At 35.3% G+C, this 18,369-nt stretch overlaps 2 protein-coding genes across 3 annotated transcripts; one reads left to right on the top strand and one right to left on the bottom strand.

Moving 5' to 3' along the window:
• Positions 1-277: 277 nt before the first annotated feature.
• On the bottom strand, positions 278-18,043 carry brm (ATP-dependent helicase brm). Of its 2 annotated transcripts, none has more exons than XM_031972815.2 (10): positions 17,678-18,043; positions 6,080-8,118; positions 5,929-6,002; positions 5,305-5,554; positions 5,010-5,148; positions 4,782-4,943; positions 4,352-4,693; positions 1,591-4,155; positions 1,349-1,523; positions 278-1,231 (listed from the first exon to the last, which is right to left on the bottom strand). In XM_031972815.2, exons 1-10 carry the CDS (start codon positions 18,026-18,028, stop codon positions 1,083-1,085), a joined length of 6,246 nt encoding a protein of 2,081 aa, XP_031828675.1. In that variant the 5' UTR covers positions 18,029-18,043; the 3' UTR covers positions 278-1,082. The 2 variants fall into 2 exon arrangements, with proteins under 2 accessions (XP_031828675.1, XP_076223065.1); XM_076366950.1 differs by having other exon boundaries at positions 5,305-5,533.
• LOC116425300 (inositol monophosphatase 1-like) lies at positions 9,787-17,229 on the top strand. Its single transcript, XM_031972817.2, has 5 exons — positions 9,787-9,956; positions 11,933-12,066; positions 12,810-13,072; positions 15,223-15,480; positions 16,580-17,229. Exons 1-5 carry the CDS (start codon positions 9,888-9,890, stop codon positions 16,699-16,701), a joined length of 846 nt encoding a protein of 281 aa, XP_031828677.1. The 5' UTR covers positions 9,787-9,887; the 3' UTR covers positions 16,702-17,229.
• Positions 18,044-18,369: the final 326 nt, after the last annotated feature.

Genomic DNA, 18,369 nt, shown 5'->3' with positions numbered 1-18,369 from the left:
TTTAAAACAATCAGAGAGTAATTGATGAAAATGACTTGAATTATCTGTATTTAACAAATAATTTTTACCTGAGAGCTTCTTCACTCGAATAAGTCTGTTTATCCTATATTGATTTAATGGTTAGAATTCAAGTCAGCTAGCATCTGAATAATAAACGCAGACAGTTGTATCGTACATTCAATTTTTTTATTTATACAATTTTCTTATCTAGATAAAGCTCCACTATTCATCGCTATAGTCTTTGTCAGATACAAAAATAATAAAAACGACATACACATATTGTTTAAAGATTTTTCAAATTTATTTACTTATATGTAAGATCAAGTTACAATATAGTATAAATGAAATAATTGTTTCTTACGAAATGAAACCCTAGACGAAGACTTCTGTGGTGTTTTCTAAACAATGGCGAAGAGAATATAAGTTGAATACACAATTTTTTAAATACATGTTAATACATGTTTCTAATTTTCATTCATTAAAGCGTTTGTTTTAAAGGTATGAATAACGAGGCTAAGAATATAAATTATGTAAAAAGAATCATTTAGGTATGCATATAATCTTCTATTCGAATATATTGAAATAATTAATTTCATTTACTTCTATAAAATAATGCCTTCGTTAATCACCCTCAAAAACGCTAACTAAAATATACTGTTTATGAGGAAGAAGAATTCGTTCGAATTTAATGTACAGCTAAATCGCGGTACACACCCACGGTTTAAGATTAAAATAAAATTACGTATTATTAGTGCTAAATATTACTGTACATCGTACAAGTTGCAAGGAAAATTTTCCGTCACCTATTACAATTTGTATCAAATCTACAGAATTGGATTCGATATAGACTCCAAAAATGTTTCAGTTGTCAGAACCGACTTGTTATCTCGATCTCATGGATCTATAATCTGATCGGTAATAATACCCCCACACTGTAATCACGTTGCAACATCCCCGCGGAATTTCATATAGTTCAACTATATAATAAGAATTGTGCACATGGGTAATAGTTCGATTTAAGATAGCTGATTAAACGTGCCTTACCTATTATCTCGTATATCCTATAAAATCACATACAACTCTTAGTTATCATCGGCATCATCATCATCATCAGATATATACTTTTTCGTCACTCTTTTCCTACGCCCCCCTCGACCTTCACCTTTCCTTCCTTTTAATTTAATTTTCATTCGAACACTGGAATCAGCATCCGAACCCTCTTCGCCATCACCTTAAAACAATAACGGATTATGTTATATAAATACTGTCTTAACAATTTACTTTGTAAAAAATTGTCAACGTTATATTTATGTTTACGGTAAATAACAACAATAATAAGAAAAAGTACCTTTATCATCTAAGTCAGAATTATTACCCTCTTCTTCGATACGTTGACGAGCATTCGTGAAAACGGACTGCAAAACTATAGAATCTTCATGTATCAGAGAAGCCTCTTCATTATAAATCTGTGCATTCTTACAAAGCTGCATAAAATCTTTTTCGAGGTCGTCAAAGTCGGTATACTGTAAACAAAAATTGATTTTTATATGTGTATGCAGGACGTCACATAAGAAACTAGTTTACACTTACCTTTCCTTCTTCAATCTTTTGTAATAATTTATTGATAGTCAATGGTTTCTTAATGACTTCATAGTAATCTGGTAATTCTCTTCTAGATGGTAACTTCATAAATGGTTCACTGAGCAGCCTACCATCCGTGCTGTCTGTGTAATTAACTACAACCATAATCAACTTCTTCATAGCTCGTTTAATCTTTGGGTCAATCGAAGACCCTGCACCTCTTCGTTTCTTTGGTATAGGCTCGTCGTCTTCCTCGCCCTTCTTTTTCCGTTTCCGCGTTTTCTTCTTTTTCTTGTCGTCCTCCTCTTCCTCCTCATAGTCTGCCCCATCGTCATCAATTGCCTTTAACCATTCCTTTTCTGTTAAGCTGTCAGTATAATCAACTTCCTTTCGTTGCCTGGATCCTCGTCCAAGGAACCCAGGCTCATCTTCTTCGTAAGTCCACCTTTCCACCTCATCGTCATCTTTCACTAACCAGTCGGGTAATTCTGCTTCCTCTAACAATCGAGACTTTCTATTGGGTCCTAACTTCGCTTCTTCTCGTCTTCGTTCTAAATCCAATTTCTGGAATATCTCAAATTCACCTTCTGTTCGAGCAATCATTTGGTTCACCGTCTCATCATCCGGTACTTCATTCTCTTCTTCGTCCTCAGCATCGTCTTGATGTAAGATACTTTGCAAAAATTGTTGACGTTCAGAGCCGGTAGACTTCTGATCGAACATACCCGCTTGAATTACTTTTTCGTCCATGTTCAGCTTGTACCTGGCCGCAGCTAAGATTCTCTCTTCGACCGAGTTTACTGTCATCAGTCTGAGTACGCGTACCTCATTCTTCTGACCAATCCTGTGTGCTCTGTCTTGAGCTTGTAAATCCTGATGAGGATTCCAGTCGGAGTCGAAAATGATTACAGTATCAGCAGCTTGAAGATTTAATCCTAAGCCACCAGCACGCGTAGATAACAAAAATAAGAAATATTCAGAGCCAGGATCGTTGAATTTCTTCAATAAATCCCCCCTATCTTCTGCTTTCGTTGTTCCGTCTAATCGCAAGTACATAAATCCCCTCCAATTTAAATAGTCCTCCATGATCGTCATCAACTGTGTCATTTGACAGAAAAGTAATACTCTGTGATTGGTTGCCTTCAACTTAGGGAGAATGCGATCCAATAATTCAAATTTGCCCGATGCACGATATAAATCTGGTCCTGTGATCACTCCAGATCCTTGGGTTCCAACATGCTCGCAGTATTTTTCTTCAATAGCTTGGAACATGAACGGATGGTTGCATAACTTTCTTAGTTGTACGATAGTGTTCATCAAGGCTTTGGCGCCACCCTTGCCCTGCTTTCCTTTTTCCGAACCGTCGGTTAAAAGTACACCCTTACTTTGCATATGTTTATAAAGAACTTTCTGTAACCCAGACATGTCACACTTGATAATATATTCTACCTTATCTGGTAATTGAGACTCGACTTCTTTCTTCAAACGTCTTAACAGGAAAGGTCGTAATACTTTGTGTAAACGGCGAATGATGAGAATAGTTTCTTCTTCGTTCAGTTCGACTTTTTCACCAGTAGTTGCAAATGGAGCATTGAACCATTGCTCAAAGGTACTGCAAGATTTGAAGATCGAAGGGAGTAAGAAATTTAACAATGCCCACAATTCGGGTAATTTATTTTGTAATGGCGTTCCTGTTAAAAGGAGTCGGTGGGGTGCTAAGTAATGTGTATTTAAAACTTGTGTCAATTTGCAGTGATGGTTCTTCATTCTGTGACCTTCATCAATGATCATGTATTTCCACTGCAATTTTGCCAAAACTCCTTTATCCTTGATTACGTATTCGTACGTAGTTAGCAAAACGTTGAATTTAGTAGCTCTCATCTGAGATTGAATAGCTCTTCTGCCAGCTGGTGAGCCTTTGTACGACACCACCACAACGCTAGGAGCCCATTTCTCAAACTCTAAAACCCAATTCGATAGAGTGGATAACGGTACAATTATAAGGAACGGTCCATTGACTTTCTTCTTTTCCATCAAATAAGTTACTAAAGCTATCGTCTGAATAGTTTTACCAAGACCCATCTCGTCGGCAAGTATACCATTAAGATTATTATTGAATAATGAAACCAACCACTCCAACCCCTTTATCTGATATTCCTTCAATTTTCCGTTCACCATAATAGACGCTTGTTCAGTTACCACTTCGTGAACAGTGTGAGCAATACTGTAGTAAGTCTGTTCCTCAGTTTTATATTCGTCGTCCTCCACTTTAGCTTTATGTATTGTCTTTTTAACTTTATCCTCTTCCGAATCACCAGGAGCTTTCTCTTTGTGCTCGGACTTATCTTCACCATCTCCGTTTTCGTCATCATCATCATCATCGTCATCCTCGCTTTCAGATTCCATCGGTTCCCAACCTGGATGAGATTCTAAAAATGCTTGTAGGTGGCTCATCAATGGAGCTTCTTCTCCTACTAATGTGCGACCTGTAGCCGTTTCTATCACTCCAACGTGAGTATCCTCGCTATTGGCGCCATCTTCACCACCTTCTCCATCTTGCAATTTCTTCTTTTTCTGTGTAATGATATTAATATATAAAGTACAGAAAAATAATGATAAATTGATGAAAATAAAATTATGAATATATTTATAAATAAGCAATGAAATGGAAAATAAATTCGACAAATGAATAGGGAACTATTAAATAAAATCTAATATGTTTGTAAAATAATGTCCATAAATTATAAATATCCAAAGACAGTGCACTTACTTTCTTACGCTTTTGTTCTTCAACCTGCTTTCTTTTTTGTTCGATTTTATGTTGCTTGACCATTTCAGTCAAATTGCTGATGTACTCATCAGTTTGAGACAAGAGGAAGGCCAATCGTTTGTCTTTCTTCTGATCGATCAATTTTCTGTATCCTTCTTCATCCTCCGCCATAAGACGTCTCATACGTTCCTTTTCGATACGTTCTTGTTCTTTCTTCTGTTCTCGTTCTGCGTTCGCATGATAATTCAAAACAGCTTTGTTCAGCCTAGCCAACTTGGCCACGTTGTTCCGATGGAACTCTTTGAAATCTTTGCCATGTTGAAGCACAGAGCTAAGGAATTCCTTTAAAAAAAAAGATGATTTATTTATAGCATATGTGTATCAAATTAATACAACGAAAGAAGAAATAAAGAATATTAAATATAATTACTTGATGTTTCTGTCTGCGTTTACGTTCTGCTTCCAACTTCTGTTGTTTTTCCAGTTTCTCCGTGGCCCTAGCTTCTCGAAGGCTTTGTTTCTTTGTACGTTTGTAAGCCTTTACATTTACTGCAGTTTCCAAGGTAGTATCCTTCCTCGTACAGGCTAAAATCTAAAAAAAATTATGATTAGAATTTGCATAAAAGACCGTGATAAATACAATATATGATATATTTACTTCAGATCGTAACTGCCTTTGGAAATTCAATACTCTAAGCATTCGAAGTTCTATCTGTGCCTGGATGCGAAGGTCTTCTGGCATATTGGTAGGTAAATTGCTTAGTTGTTCCATACGTAGTGCTATACGTGCTGCCACTCTGTAGAAAATATAATATGCAATTAAATCGTTAAATCTTATAATTTATAATAATTAATATTTTTATCAACTTTCAAATATCCTGACAACAATTTAATGTGCTAAATGTGATTAGCGTTTTCAAAGTTAAAGATAGTTCAATAAATCTTGCCGGTACCTGTTTTCGCGTTCTTGCAATATTAGTAATGGATCTAAACCAGCTGGTTTCGCCACACTCGTCACCCTGTTAGTCTTAGCACCAGTTTGAGGAGGTTGTTGTTGCTGCGGTGTTTGGCAACCCGGTCTTGGAGGTACCGCAGGACCGATTACGTTGGGTCCAGGGATTTGTGGTCCTGTATTAGTAGCAGTTCCTTGAGATGGATCTATCGGAGGACGTTGTACCATACCTGGGGGAGGAGGTGCTCCACCTATTTACATTAACCTTACATCAAACCCCCAGCGTGGATCATCCTACTCTACTTTTGTAGTTTTACAAGATGAAATAATGAAAATTCGAATATGCACATCTAACAATTACGTAGATATTACAGCTGACTAGAAATGAAGAGGCTATGCACGTACTAGCTATAACAGAATACCATTTTGTGTTTAATAATGCCCAACTTTCTACCACAGATAGAAGCATCTATTGTTTATATTAATGAAAAATAAATTAAAATCAGCAAATAATATAAATGTATGAATCAGCAAGCAACATGTATTGGTACTATAAGAAGCGATACAAAAGATAGAGTAGTCACCTATGACACAAAAAATATAATATATTCAAACGTTCACTTACTTTGCAGAGCGAGCGTTAATTGTGGTGTTAGTGGTTGATTCCTTGCTAATAACCTATATGCCATTATTTGTACCCTGGAAAGAATAGGCTATTAAATATCAACATCCTGAAATAATTTATACATACATTTATTTATTTTTACGTAACATACCGCAACTGTTGCAGCTGTTGAGAACTGAAGGTTTGTTTTTCACCCATGCTACCTTGACGGGCCTTTAATGCAAGCAACTGAGAATAACGTGGATCTTCTTGAAGTCCCCTTTCTTCCATAGAATCAATAGCTTTTTGCAAAGCATTTAGATTTTCTTGCTGTCCAGGTCCTGGAGGGCCACCAGGCCCAGGAGGACCAACTTGTCCAGGTCCAGGAGGACCACTAGGCCCAGAAGGACCAACTTGTCCAGGGCCAGTTTGGCTCATTTGATTTACAGGTGTACCAGGTCCCATTGGCGTAGAACCTCCAGGTCCCATTGGTTGATTTTGTGAACCAGGTCCCATCTGACCAGAAGACGGTTGATTATTCAGTCCATTTGGACCCATTTGACTATTTGAGCCACCATGTCCCATTTGATTATTTGGTCCATTCGGTCCTATCTGATTTCCAGGTCCACCAGGCCCCATTTGATTCCCAGGACCACCAGGTGTCATTTGACCTCCTGGTCCACTTGGAACCATTTGTCCTCCAGGACCACTAGGCCCCATCTGACCACCAGGTCCCATTTGTCCACTGGGTCCACTTCCAGGTCCCATTTGTCCTCCAGGTATATTTCCTGGTCCCATTTGCCCACTAGGACCACTTCCCGGGCCCATTTGTCCACCAGGACCACTTCCAGGCCCCATCTGCCCACCAGGTCCACTTCCTGGTGGCATTTGATTTCCAGGAGTGCCTGGTCCCATTTGACTTCCACTGCTTCCTCCTGATCCTATTTGTCCACCAGGGCCGTTTCCTACACCCATTTGACCCGCTGGACCACTGTTCGAACCTATTTGTCCACCAGGCCCACTACCCGGACCCATTGGTCCACCAGGACCATTCCCAGGAGCTATCTGTCCTCCAGGACCACTTCCTGGTCCCATTTGTCCAAGACCATTTGGTCCTAATTGTCCTCCAGGTCCATTTCCCGGTCCTATCTGACCGCCTAACCCACCAGGTCCCATCTGACTTCCCGGTCCTCCAGGCCCCATTCCCATCTGCGAGGATGAACCTCCCATATTCATTTGCCCTGGCCCATTTGGGCCCATCTGAGAAGGTCCATTATGTCCCATTTGTCCTCCGGGACCAACAGGTCCCATTGATGTAGGACCCATTGGAGATTGACTGCTAGGTACCATCTGATTAGGACCACCAGGACCCATCTGATTAGGACCCCCTGGTGGCATATTATGAGCATTAGGTCCACTAGGTGGCATTTGTCCCGGACCTCCGGGCCCCATGTGACTTCCTGGGCCACTGGCGCTCATATGTCCAGATCCAGGTGGGCCACTTGCGTTCATGTGACTTGGGAGTGGGGGCCCACTATTCAAATGACTTCCTGGACCAGGAGGACCACTAGTATTCATATGACTCGAACCTGGAGGCCCACTAGACGTCATATGCCCAGATCCTGGCGGACCGCTCGTATTCACGTGTCCTGATCCTGGGGGTCCATTCGTATTCATGTGACCAGACCCAGGTGGACCGCTTGAACTCATGTGTCCTGGACCAGGAGGTCCACTTGCATTTATATGGCCTGGTCCTGGAGGGCCACTCATATGCCCTGGTCCTCCTGGAACCATTTGTGTATTAGGAGGTCCTCCAGGACCCATCTGTGGACCTGATACAGGCCCACCACCTGGACCCATTTGCCCTGGTCCCTGACTCATGTGAGGGGGTGGCCCTCCGCTTCCCTGTGACATGTGACTTGGCCCAATTGGCCCGGGACCTCCTGGTCCCATTTGCCCCGGACCTCCTGGTCCCATTTGACCGGGACCTCCTGGACCCATTTGACCTGGACCCCCTGGACCCATTTGACCAGGACCGCTTGCACTCATTTGTCCAGGCCCACTGGAACCCAGTTGATTTGGACCAGACTGCATCAGATGAGATGCTCCTTGAGGCCCATTTGGTCCCATTTGTCCCGGTACCATTGGTCCTCCAGGCCCCTGTTGGGTACTAGCGTTCTGGCTCGTGGTGCCGCCAGGTCCTCCTTGACTCTGTAATGTCGGAAAATACCATTGGATTACTTTATTTGTCAAAAAATAATGTTTTACACATATTTATCGACTAACGCGAGAAAAATATTTATCTATCTCAAGAATAAGACGGCAATATAAAAGGAAAAAGGTGTAATTTATTACCTCTAATCTTTTATAGATTTCGCTGCAATAAAATAATAAAACGTAATAAATAAACTCAGTGAAATGTAGTGGGTTTTTTATTTAAGGAAGCTCGCGTTCTATCTCTTTTGCATACAAATTAACTGTATAACCGCACGGATCGAGGCTGTGTTTGAAAACAGTGCAATTATCCAATTGTGCTTCGATCCAAGAAAATCCTTTGTGACGCATGATTGTGTGCGCTACTGTGACGTCCACCGATAATGGTTAGTACATTTTTCATTAAGCGCGGTGACGCACTGTACAAGATCGTTTCGGTCGTATAGATAAAAACAATCATCTGCCTTGCACATGGATCAGGTGTAACGTGAACTGTACACGTGGTGAAGAAGTGTAACATTTCATTCAGTGAAGGCATCTGTCCATGAAACTTCGTTTCATTCAATTTTGCGTAACGGAGATGAAATACTATATTCACAGTCTTTGCCAAGATTGATCATCAGCATTAAAAGTCCGGTTTACGGCTCTTTATTCAGCAGTCAATATAATTCGTTTCTGTTTTAATAAGACAAACCCGTTATTTTCACTGAATTTCTTATTATTTTATCATTGTATCATGTTTATGTTGCATATTTATTATATTTTTTATTTTATTTATTATATTTTTAATTCGAGATTTGAAATAATTTGTTTTTCTTTTAATGTGACACACGTGGTATGTTGTCCTATTTTTTTTTATTTTAAGCAGCATAAAAATATGATGACACTATAAAATAATGTAGTTTACAAATTACGTTGGGCTTATTCTAATAATGTTCAACAGCAATATTCAATACAAAAAAATCACAGAACTATGATACAACTGGTAAACAATTGGATCGTTATTATATAGATTTAATATACTCTGCACAGGTGTCGAGAAGGTAGCATATTTCATAACAATAAACCATACGTGTAGGTATTGAAATCATAGACGCATCCAGAAGAAAGGTAATTTCAAGCCACGTTTGTTCAATTCCTTAACCAATTTTAACTACAAATTAATGTTTAAACTCGTTACCATTTAATTATGAAGTAATATTTGATACTAATCCTTGAATAAAAGAACACCTTCCTAGATTCAAATCAATTTATGAAAAACATCGTTCCTTTCTAATCAGACTCATTTATGTTACAAACATCTGCACTGAAGAGTTAATTGAAAAAGTCACAACAACACAAGGTGAAAAAAGTAAGTTTGTTCTTCAAGGGCTAAATCCTTCAAATTCAAATGAAAATTAAGAAGACAGTCACATTTATAAGTCTAATAACAAAAAAAAGACAAAAAAGAAACGAAATTATCATAATCATAATTCAGTGAAGTCTTTGCTTCCATTTAATTAAAATTCAACTGGTGACCATTCTCAAGGATTAGATTTTATCATTTGTTAAAGTCCTGCTATTTTTGATAAGTTTTGAAGCGGAATCGCTCGTTAAACCGATTAAAGTTACATGTAATCAGTTACTGATAATTCAAGAGGGATATTCATTGGCAATGCCGGGCTATGTGGACTTCCAAGTGGGGGTTGGCAATCGCAGCATAAGAGCAGAGCCCAGCAAGTTAAGACAATAGAGCGACAAGCGTTGGTCTGCTAACAACATTCAACATGATTAGTAACGAAGAACTCGACCACTGCTACGATTTTGTTCTGACGTTGACCGCCGAAGCAGGAAAGGTACCATATCTTATCAAATCCACCCCTACTGTTCAATTTTCTATCGCGATTACTTCCTGTCAAACGCGTTTCATTTGCACTTTAAAAATTCATAGTTACCGCAAAACAACTGTAACATGGTTTGCGCCAGATACCAATAAATTATCGTACTTGATGTTACGTGTCATCACGTAACTATTTCATGATAAACGTGTGTATTCATAAATCTTGTCAAATAGGGAACTTGTCTAGACGTCTACTATTTAGTTCAATCAAAATCTATAAATCAATTGCCTAAATTGGTATATTTATTTAGGTGGAAAGCAATGCTCACGATCTTATTTGAACGAGTTATCTTACACGTGGGAGTACTTTGATATGACACAAAGTCCAAAATAGGCAATAAAAATATACAAAATTATTATTAAAGTTGTAAAACTATATACTTTGCATTTTTATTGCATTAAATTGTTCAAAATAATATTTACTTAATTATAATAGTCCCTAGTTTCATGAAAAATTGAGTGTTCAATTCTCATATTCGATTATTATTGATGCCGTTCAATTTCAGAGTGAACGGATAAAAATTGATGTGATAATATTAAATGTAATTGTATGGGATACTTATAATAAGTATAACAATATTAGTGTATAATTATTACTATAAATAAATTGTTCTATCAATTACACGTTAAGTGATAATGCACCATTGGTTAAAAAAAATCGATTTTATTAAGTTGCAATTTTATTTGAGACTAATTTAAAATGGCACGCAATACTCTTCCATTTGCTTGTAACTTAGAATTGCCAAGCATGAAGAAAATTTCAGCGACTATAAAAGTTTTAATACATGTCATGGTGTTATACAAAATTTAATCTATTGGAATTGACTTCACAAAGGAATTGTGCAACTTTTTTTTGTTAATTATGATTTGAAGATACACAGAACTTTGAAGATAGATCATTCAAGGACACTTCATCGAAGTTGAATTTTTTAATCGTGCAGGTTCTAAGTAGAGTTTGCATTTTAGATCAAAATGTTTGACAAGATTGAAGATAAGAAAATAAAAAAAAAGATGATTTTATGAATTTTATAGGAAAAGATATAACGGAAATGCAAAAGAGAACAATGGTGCTTTATACCACGTGCAACTTTTCTGATATTGATAGTAGCACTATTCATGCTGAAATGTTGACCATCTCCACTCGAAAATTTTTTTGCTGCATATATTCATCATATTTCTAATGGAATATTATTGAAATTTTGTATGGTATTACACAGTAACAATATACAAATAAAAGGAAAGAACTATTTTATTTCAGTATTTCACGACTAAGTGCATTAAATAGAATTTGATATTCAATATATAATTTTATAATTTTTCTATGTCAAACCAATTCTCGAGTGCAAATGGTTAATAATACTTTAGCATGCAATGAATACGCAAGTAATCCTTCAGCGCTTAAAAAGAAAACAAAAATAATCATTTGAAATAATAAAAAATAATCATTGAACATAATGTGAACTAAACAAAACTATCACAAGGTAAGCAAAGTGTCGGTAGCCTGAGTTATCACAGAGTAAGCAGAATAATTCATGGAAATATAACTGTATATTTTTTACTATAAATGTCTGGCACATCGCTGTATCACAGTCTCATTTTAAAAATAAATATTAATATTTAACCAAAGAATTGTAAACCTATCACGAATTTAGTCAAACGTAACAAAAGAAGAAAAATTACGTGGTTTGATAATTGAAGTCATCGATAAACACTACTTCTTAAAAATAGTGCAGAACTATCCTCATAATGTTATGAAACAAAATATATAAAGTGATGGACGAATCATCAGTAAACATTTCTGTAAATTTTAACTTCATGTTAGAATATTTTCCCAAGGTTCCTAGTTGCGGGATGAATCCAATATTAATGTAGAAGTTTATTATTACAAATTGAACAAACGCTTAACTTATTAACTATACTTGCATTTTTCAGATAATCAGGGATGCCATTCAAGGCTCTAAAAAGATCGAGACCAAAGCTGGAGACTGGGATTTAGTGACACAGTATGATAAAAAAGTGGAGGATATTTTGATAAATAGTATAGCAAAAGAATTTCCGAAGCATAAGTATATAAATCTTTGAAAATTATAATGTACAGTGTGACAATGACTAATTTACTCATATCTTAATAAGTGTCAGAGTGTTGTAATAATCAAGTATAATTCCTTTCTTCTTCGTTTTGTAGCAATGATATAGGATCATGGTAAACAATTATGAATACTGTTAAAGGAGAATATGTTGCTAAATTTGTTAAGAGCAAATGGACCATTTATTTTTCAGTGTTCTCTTAAAGAATTTGGAAAACAAGAACTTACATATACTTTTCATTTATAGTCTATTTATAATTTAAATCAATTGGAAAGATTCGTTTATTTTATCCAATTGAAATTTCGTTGGTAAATAGAATTACATAATCATTTATTCTGAGTGGTACAACTGAAAATGTCCACTCACTATCCTGGAAAAAATATAGTGATCTTGTACTTAGTTTTCTAAAAGAAAAAAATTGTTCTATATTGAGTTTGCATTTACTTAAACACGTACGAACATAATCACGAACAAACTAAGTAAATCAGTCATTATTTTTTAATCGCAAACACATTAATATCTCAAAACAAAAGAAATGAACTTACACCATCTTCTAACTAAACGATCCAAATATTTCATTTATTAAATAGTGGATTAATTGTATATTATTTTAGATGTCAACAAAAAAGTTCATTTATTAAAAAGGAATAAATTAGTCATCGCTGCACCTATTAATAGTGATGAAATGGTCTAATTGAAATGAAATTCACGCAAACTCTAGATTTATCGGTGAAGAGACAGTTTCGTCCACAAACTCACTGCCAGAGTTGACAGACGAGCCTACGTGGATTATCGATCCGATCGATGGTACCACGAACTTCGTTCATTCGTTTCCTTTCACATGCGTATCGATCGCGTTATCCGTAAACAAGCAACTGGAAATTGGTATCGTCTACAATCCAGTATTGGAGCAATTGTTCACGGCTAGGAAGGGCCATGGAGCTTTTCTGAATGGCAAACCCATTCAAACATCTAAAACAGAGCGTAAGTTGATCTCGGACACTGTTACTAACCCTTTCCACTTGAATTTTCTTTTTTTAGAAAAGTAATATACCTACAGCTATCTCAATTTCGTAAAGTAAAAGTAATTTTGAAGATTATTATTTTGAATCGAGTGATCTTGGTATTATAAAGTACTTATCATAAAGAGAAATTATTTAATTGGTCATTAACACTGGAACTACCGAGCAATTGAAGTGACTTATATGTAATTTCTTATAATAAAATTTAATCACTGTGAAATGAAAATTTTAAAATCGGCCATTTTGACTCGTCTAATAATCCTAGTGTCGATGAGGATGTTGATTGTTAATTTATGTGATAAATACTGCTGTGTAGAGACTTCGGAATACCGATGAAAGAAGTGTTTTATTATCTACTTTATATATTGCACTTCAAAGAAGTAATTATTGCAAGATGTAAGTATGGCGCATCAAAAGTTCAACACAATCTAAATTTCACAATAACACAATTTAAACACTTTCGAATAATTTAACATTTACTAGAGTATCACAGATGAAAAAATTGTTTCACTATATTTTTTCATACACTGGAAAATATTACATGGTGTATATAAGTTCTCTTTAAATGCAATGCACGGATTCAATGAACAATCCACTTTATTTAACTGTAATGCTATAATTTTCTGTTTATATGAAAGATCTTTTTGGTTAATATTACAATTCCTGAATCAAACTTAACAAATCGCAACATAGAATCCTTTTTCTAATACTTCATCTGTACTTATCACTGTAAAATTAATTGCTTACCACCGCATTAATATTTTTTAAAAATATTTTCAATCCTACTTTTTGCTTAGGTATTAATACAACTATTATTTCAATTGTAAACTAGTATGATATTTACTTAGGTTTATTGTAAAGAATATGATTATTTTTCTCGGAATCATATATCCCATGAAACTGCCTGCTGAGAGAAGCCACGCATATATGACAAGCTATTAAAAGGTTAACAAAATCTAGTCAATTGATAAAACTCTAATGAACCAGATTTTTCTTGTACATGATTTTTTTATTCGCATAAAAAATCTTTCGCGAATGCACATAAACATGTTATACATTTAAATAAAATAACTCGAATAGTCCAGCAATTAACATTAAGATGTTTCCTGTAATTGCGCAGGAATGATATCGTCGGAGCGCACAGAAGCACTCCTCTAATTTGCATTGACCTGATTAACTAACAACCATCCGTTGAATGGAAATACCTCATATTACACTTCATTGAACTCGTTTAAAAAAACCGCCTATTATACTATTAATAGATGAACGTACACATTCTGTTTTATAAAATCAAATTAACCTTAGACTCTTATTCGTCATTGAACCTGCAAAAAATTGTGTACACTATGTAATACCTTCTTCAAGACCAAACAATTTTCTAAAAATAATTTTTCCCTGCTTTTAATCCCTTATGAAATATTGAACACCAACAGCTGCATCAGATAATTCTTTCTCTTGAAAATAATTATTGCGATGATATATTGAATGGACCAAATGTTGTTCATCGTGTATCTTTCAGTAAGTGAAAAAATTTTATGAAACAATTTTTTCATCTCTAATACACTATGAAATGTTTAATTATTCGAAAGTGTTTAAATTGTATTATTATCAAATTTAGATTGTGTTGATCTATTGAAGAATATTATTATATAAAAATTAATTTCATTGCTAAATGGAAACCATATTGTGGCGTCTATATTGTAAATCTGTATTTCTTATACTTTCAACGTGTACTTACTACCATAAAAAGTTTAATAGATTATAAACAGTTTAATACACTACAAATGCAAAAAAAAAACATTCACAGTTCAGAAATCACTATAACAAATCAATCTTAACTTTGTAATTCTTTTTTCATTTAACCAGTTAACTGCGTTCAACGGGTATACACGTCATCTTAAAATCAACATGATACTAATTCCTTCAACTATGCGTTAGTTATTTTTTCAGATAAACACGTAATTCTTCTTTGTCTTGCTTTAGCTTTTCGTTAGAATATATTATGGATGCAATTGGCTCGCGTTAACAGCTTAATACTATGAATAATGAAAAATGTATTTAATTTCGAAAAGAGCAATCGTTACGTTTCTTCATAGAATGAATTTTTTTCAGAATTGGAGCACTCATTGCTGTGCCTGGAAGCATCGTACGCTACGATTGAGGGTATCAGAGACACTGTTCTTGGGAGAGTGGAGGCATTCGTCTCGGTTGCACACGGGATACGAACAATGGGATCAGCGGCATTGACTCTTTGTTATGTGGCAATGGGTGCAGCGGAAGCCTATCACACTGACAATCTGATGCCTTGGGACGTGGCCGCTGGTGTACTTATCATCAGAGAAGCTGGCGGGGTAGTGATTGATACAAACGGTGCGTCGTGCCTGTGTCATCCAAAAAAAATTCCGACAAGTTGTCCAGCAGCCTTGAACTCTTAATACATCATAATTCCTAACACGTAAACAATCTTTGTTCCAGTCGAACATTATTAATTTATGGAAGCCAAGAAGAATTAGTTGACTACTTTTTGTTTTTAAATTTTCCTTTTCTTTCTCTATCTTTTTTATTTACAGATTTTGAATAGCATCAATGATTAAGGTTATTAGCAATAATGATTTGTCTCCTTTTTATTGGTGATATTAATTTTGAATTGAAAATATGCAAACTATGAGGGACCTAATTTACATTATCTTTAATAGAAAGAGTTTAATTTAACAAGTTAATATGATTACTATAAGAGTCATTTAAATATTGTTTACTTTTTAAAAGCACAGTTGCAGATTGTTGGAAAAATTAGAAAATTTTAAGTACTACTAAACCGAGATGAAGTGTTTCATAATTCATTTCAAAACACTGTCCATGTGACTATTTAATAGACTAATGATTCGTCATAACAACGCCTTATCATATTACATGCGACATTTGTGTGACTATGTATATCTCTTTGTTTATCCTCAACAGTTCTATTTTACACCTAATTCATCATCGTTCGTTAGTACAATCTAATGCTCCAGATAAAAATTATAGGTTTTATAACGTTTCCTTATCGCTTATCAGTTTTTCGCAAAAACTAATTGTCTATAAAAAGAGCTTTTTACCTCAATAAAACTATAAAAAGTTTTTATTTTATTACAATGAATTGAGTTCTAAATGTAATTTTCGTAATTTGTATTATTGTATTTCTATTTCTAACATTAAACAGTTTGAATATATACAGAATTATTAAGTCTGTAACAATAATACTACAGAAAATGTTAAACATATTTTCCTATAAATAATAAGTTTTGAACAAAACTGAAACAAAAGGTACAGCATTTAACTGATTAAATTGAGGAATTATCATTTTCTGTTCCGCTTCATTTTAGTTTTTTTCTGTTTCTTTAATGTTGGCAGTATTATTATTAGTTCTAAAGAACAATAAATTTTAAATAATAAAAGAATTTTTATGATTAAAAGAAATGTTCTGTTTCAGGCGGCGAATTTAACGTGACGTCGCCGAAAGTAATTGCAGCTGGCAATCACAAGTTGGCTGCTGAACTGGTGAAGCTAATAAAAAAAGCAGATTCCGCGACATTGAAAAAGAAACTAGCGTAAAAGAACGATCAGACAATATTCTTCACAGTGAAAACTTTGTGCATAATTTCCTTAAACTGAAATATAGGAAATAGACTATTCTTTTGTTAAAACTTTGCATTCAACGATCAATTCCAAACGATTGAAGGTAGTAGAAAAAGTTTCCCGTGAGAAATGGGAATGCAGTGCTAAACTAGTGTTGGGCAGAGTCTTATTAATGTTAACTGTGTTAGTCTCTGTCTTCTATAGTTAACAATAGACAGTAGCATCTCTTGCATAAGCGATATTAAAGCCTGTGACGGTTGAAGAAGAAAAGTTCCTAGACAACTATTCAATCTTTGTTCCTTTATTCTTATTCTACCAATCGCGGAACTTAATAAAGACTGTATTAATGGGCAGGCAACCAAAATCGCAGTAATTAGAATCACAATCGCAGTTAGAGAGAAATAACAATTGAACAAATATTTAAAATATATAAAAAAATATGGAAAATCAAAAATTTACATGAACTATTGTAATATCTAATTATTAAAAGAGAGAAAAATGTTACCTCTTTTCTTTTTTCCTTACATTTATTTTTTAAGGAGAAAACATCAGCTAGTGTTTCAATGAACACACGTTCAACAATGTAGTCTCTATTTTATTGAAACAATTATTTTAAGATGATTATAATAATTCAACTTAATAATTACAAATTATAACTTGCAATCGAATAAAAAATTATAGTTTAACAATTGGTATTAACCAGTTAACTGCGTTCGACGAATATACACGTCATCTTAAAATCAAAATAATACTAATTCCTTCAATGATCAATTACTAATTTTTCAGATAAAAATGTCATTCTTCGTTTTTCTTTAGTTTTCCGTTAGATCATAGGTGCATTTGGCCCGCGTTAGACGAGTATATACTTCATTATTCGATTTCATTGCGAGCATTATCAGAGATTTCTGAAATTAAATTTCACAGTTAACATGTCGACAAGTAATCAGCTTACATTTTGCTCGGCTCTGGTACAGAGGTCGCACAAACATGACTCACACTGTACATTAAACTTGAATCTGTCACTAATCAAACTCGATCGAAAAACGAATGCAGCTTCAAACAGGAACGACCGACATGAAAAAGCTCGCACTTCAAATTCCCGTTCTGAAAAGTAATTCATAGCGTGCTGCAACGTGTTAGATAAGGAGGTACATCGAATGTTTAAGTTCAGCCACCTATGTCGTTTGCGCGGTTCTCTGTCGTCGGTGATAGTGATAAGAGAATCACGGTTAGCAGACCGTGTGCTCGATCGATCAGTCGTTCTCTCGAGGGCTTCGCTGACAATGTCGAGCGAGCAAGACATCAGAAATTATTTCGAGTTCGCCAAGGAGCTTACCCTGAAGGCAGGCGAGGTGAGTCACACTCGTTTTCTTCTTTTCGCGTTATCCCATTGACATACAGAATTCATAGAACACAATACAGTTCACGAATCAATATACGCTTAGTCCTCGATTTACACGGCATTTTAATCGCACGAATCCGGTTTATCACGGTTGAAAACGAGCGAAAGAACTTCCATTTGCACGGCACTTGAATGTCACTTAAATACGGTCAGATCAGACAAATACAAAAATTACGTTAATTTTTGTATCGTTTTGTGAATTACATGTGCAATCTTCTTGGATTAATGAATTTTTATTTAAA

The sequence above is a fragment of the Nomia melanderi genome, chromosome 4, assembly GCF_051020985.1.
Source record: "Nomia melanderi isolate GNS246 chromosome 4, iyNomMela1, whole genome shotgun sequence".
In the NCBI taxonomy this organism is placed as follows: domain Eukaryota; kingdom Metazoa; phylum Arthropoda; class Insecta; order Hymenoptera; family Halictidae; genus Nomia; species Nomia melanderi.
The sequence above is the reverse complement of the archived record's forward strand: the minus strand, read 5'-3'. Positions and strand labels throughout refer to the sequence as shown.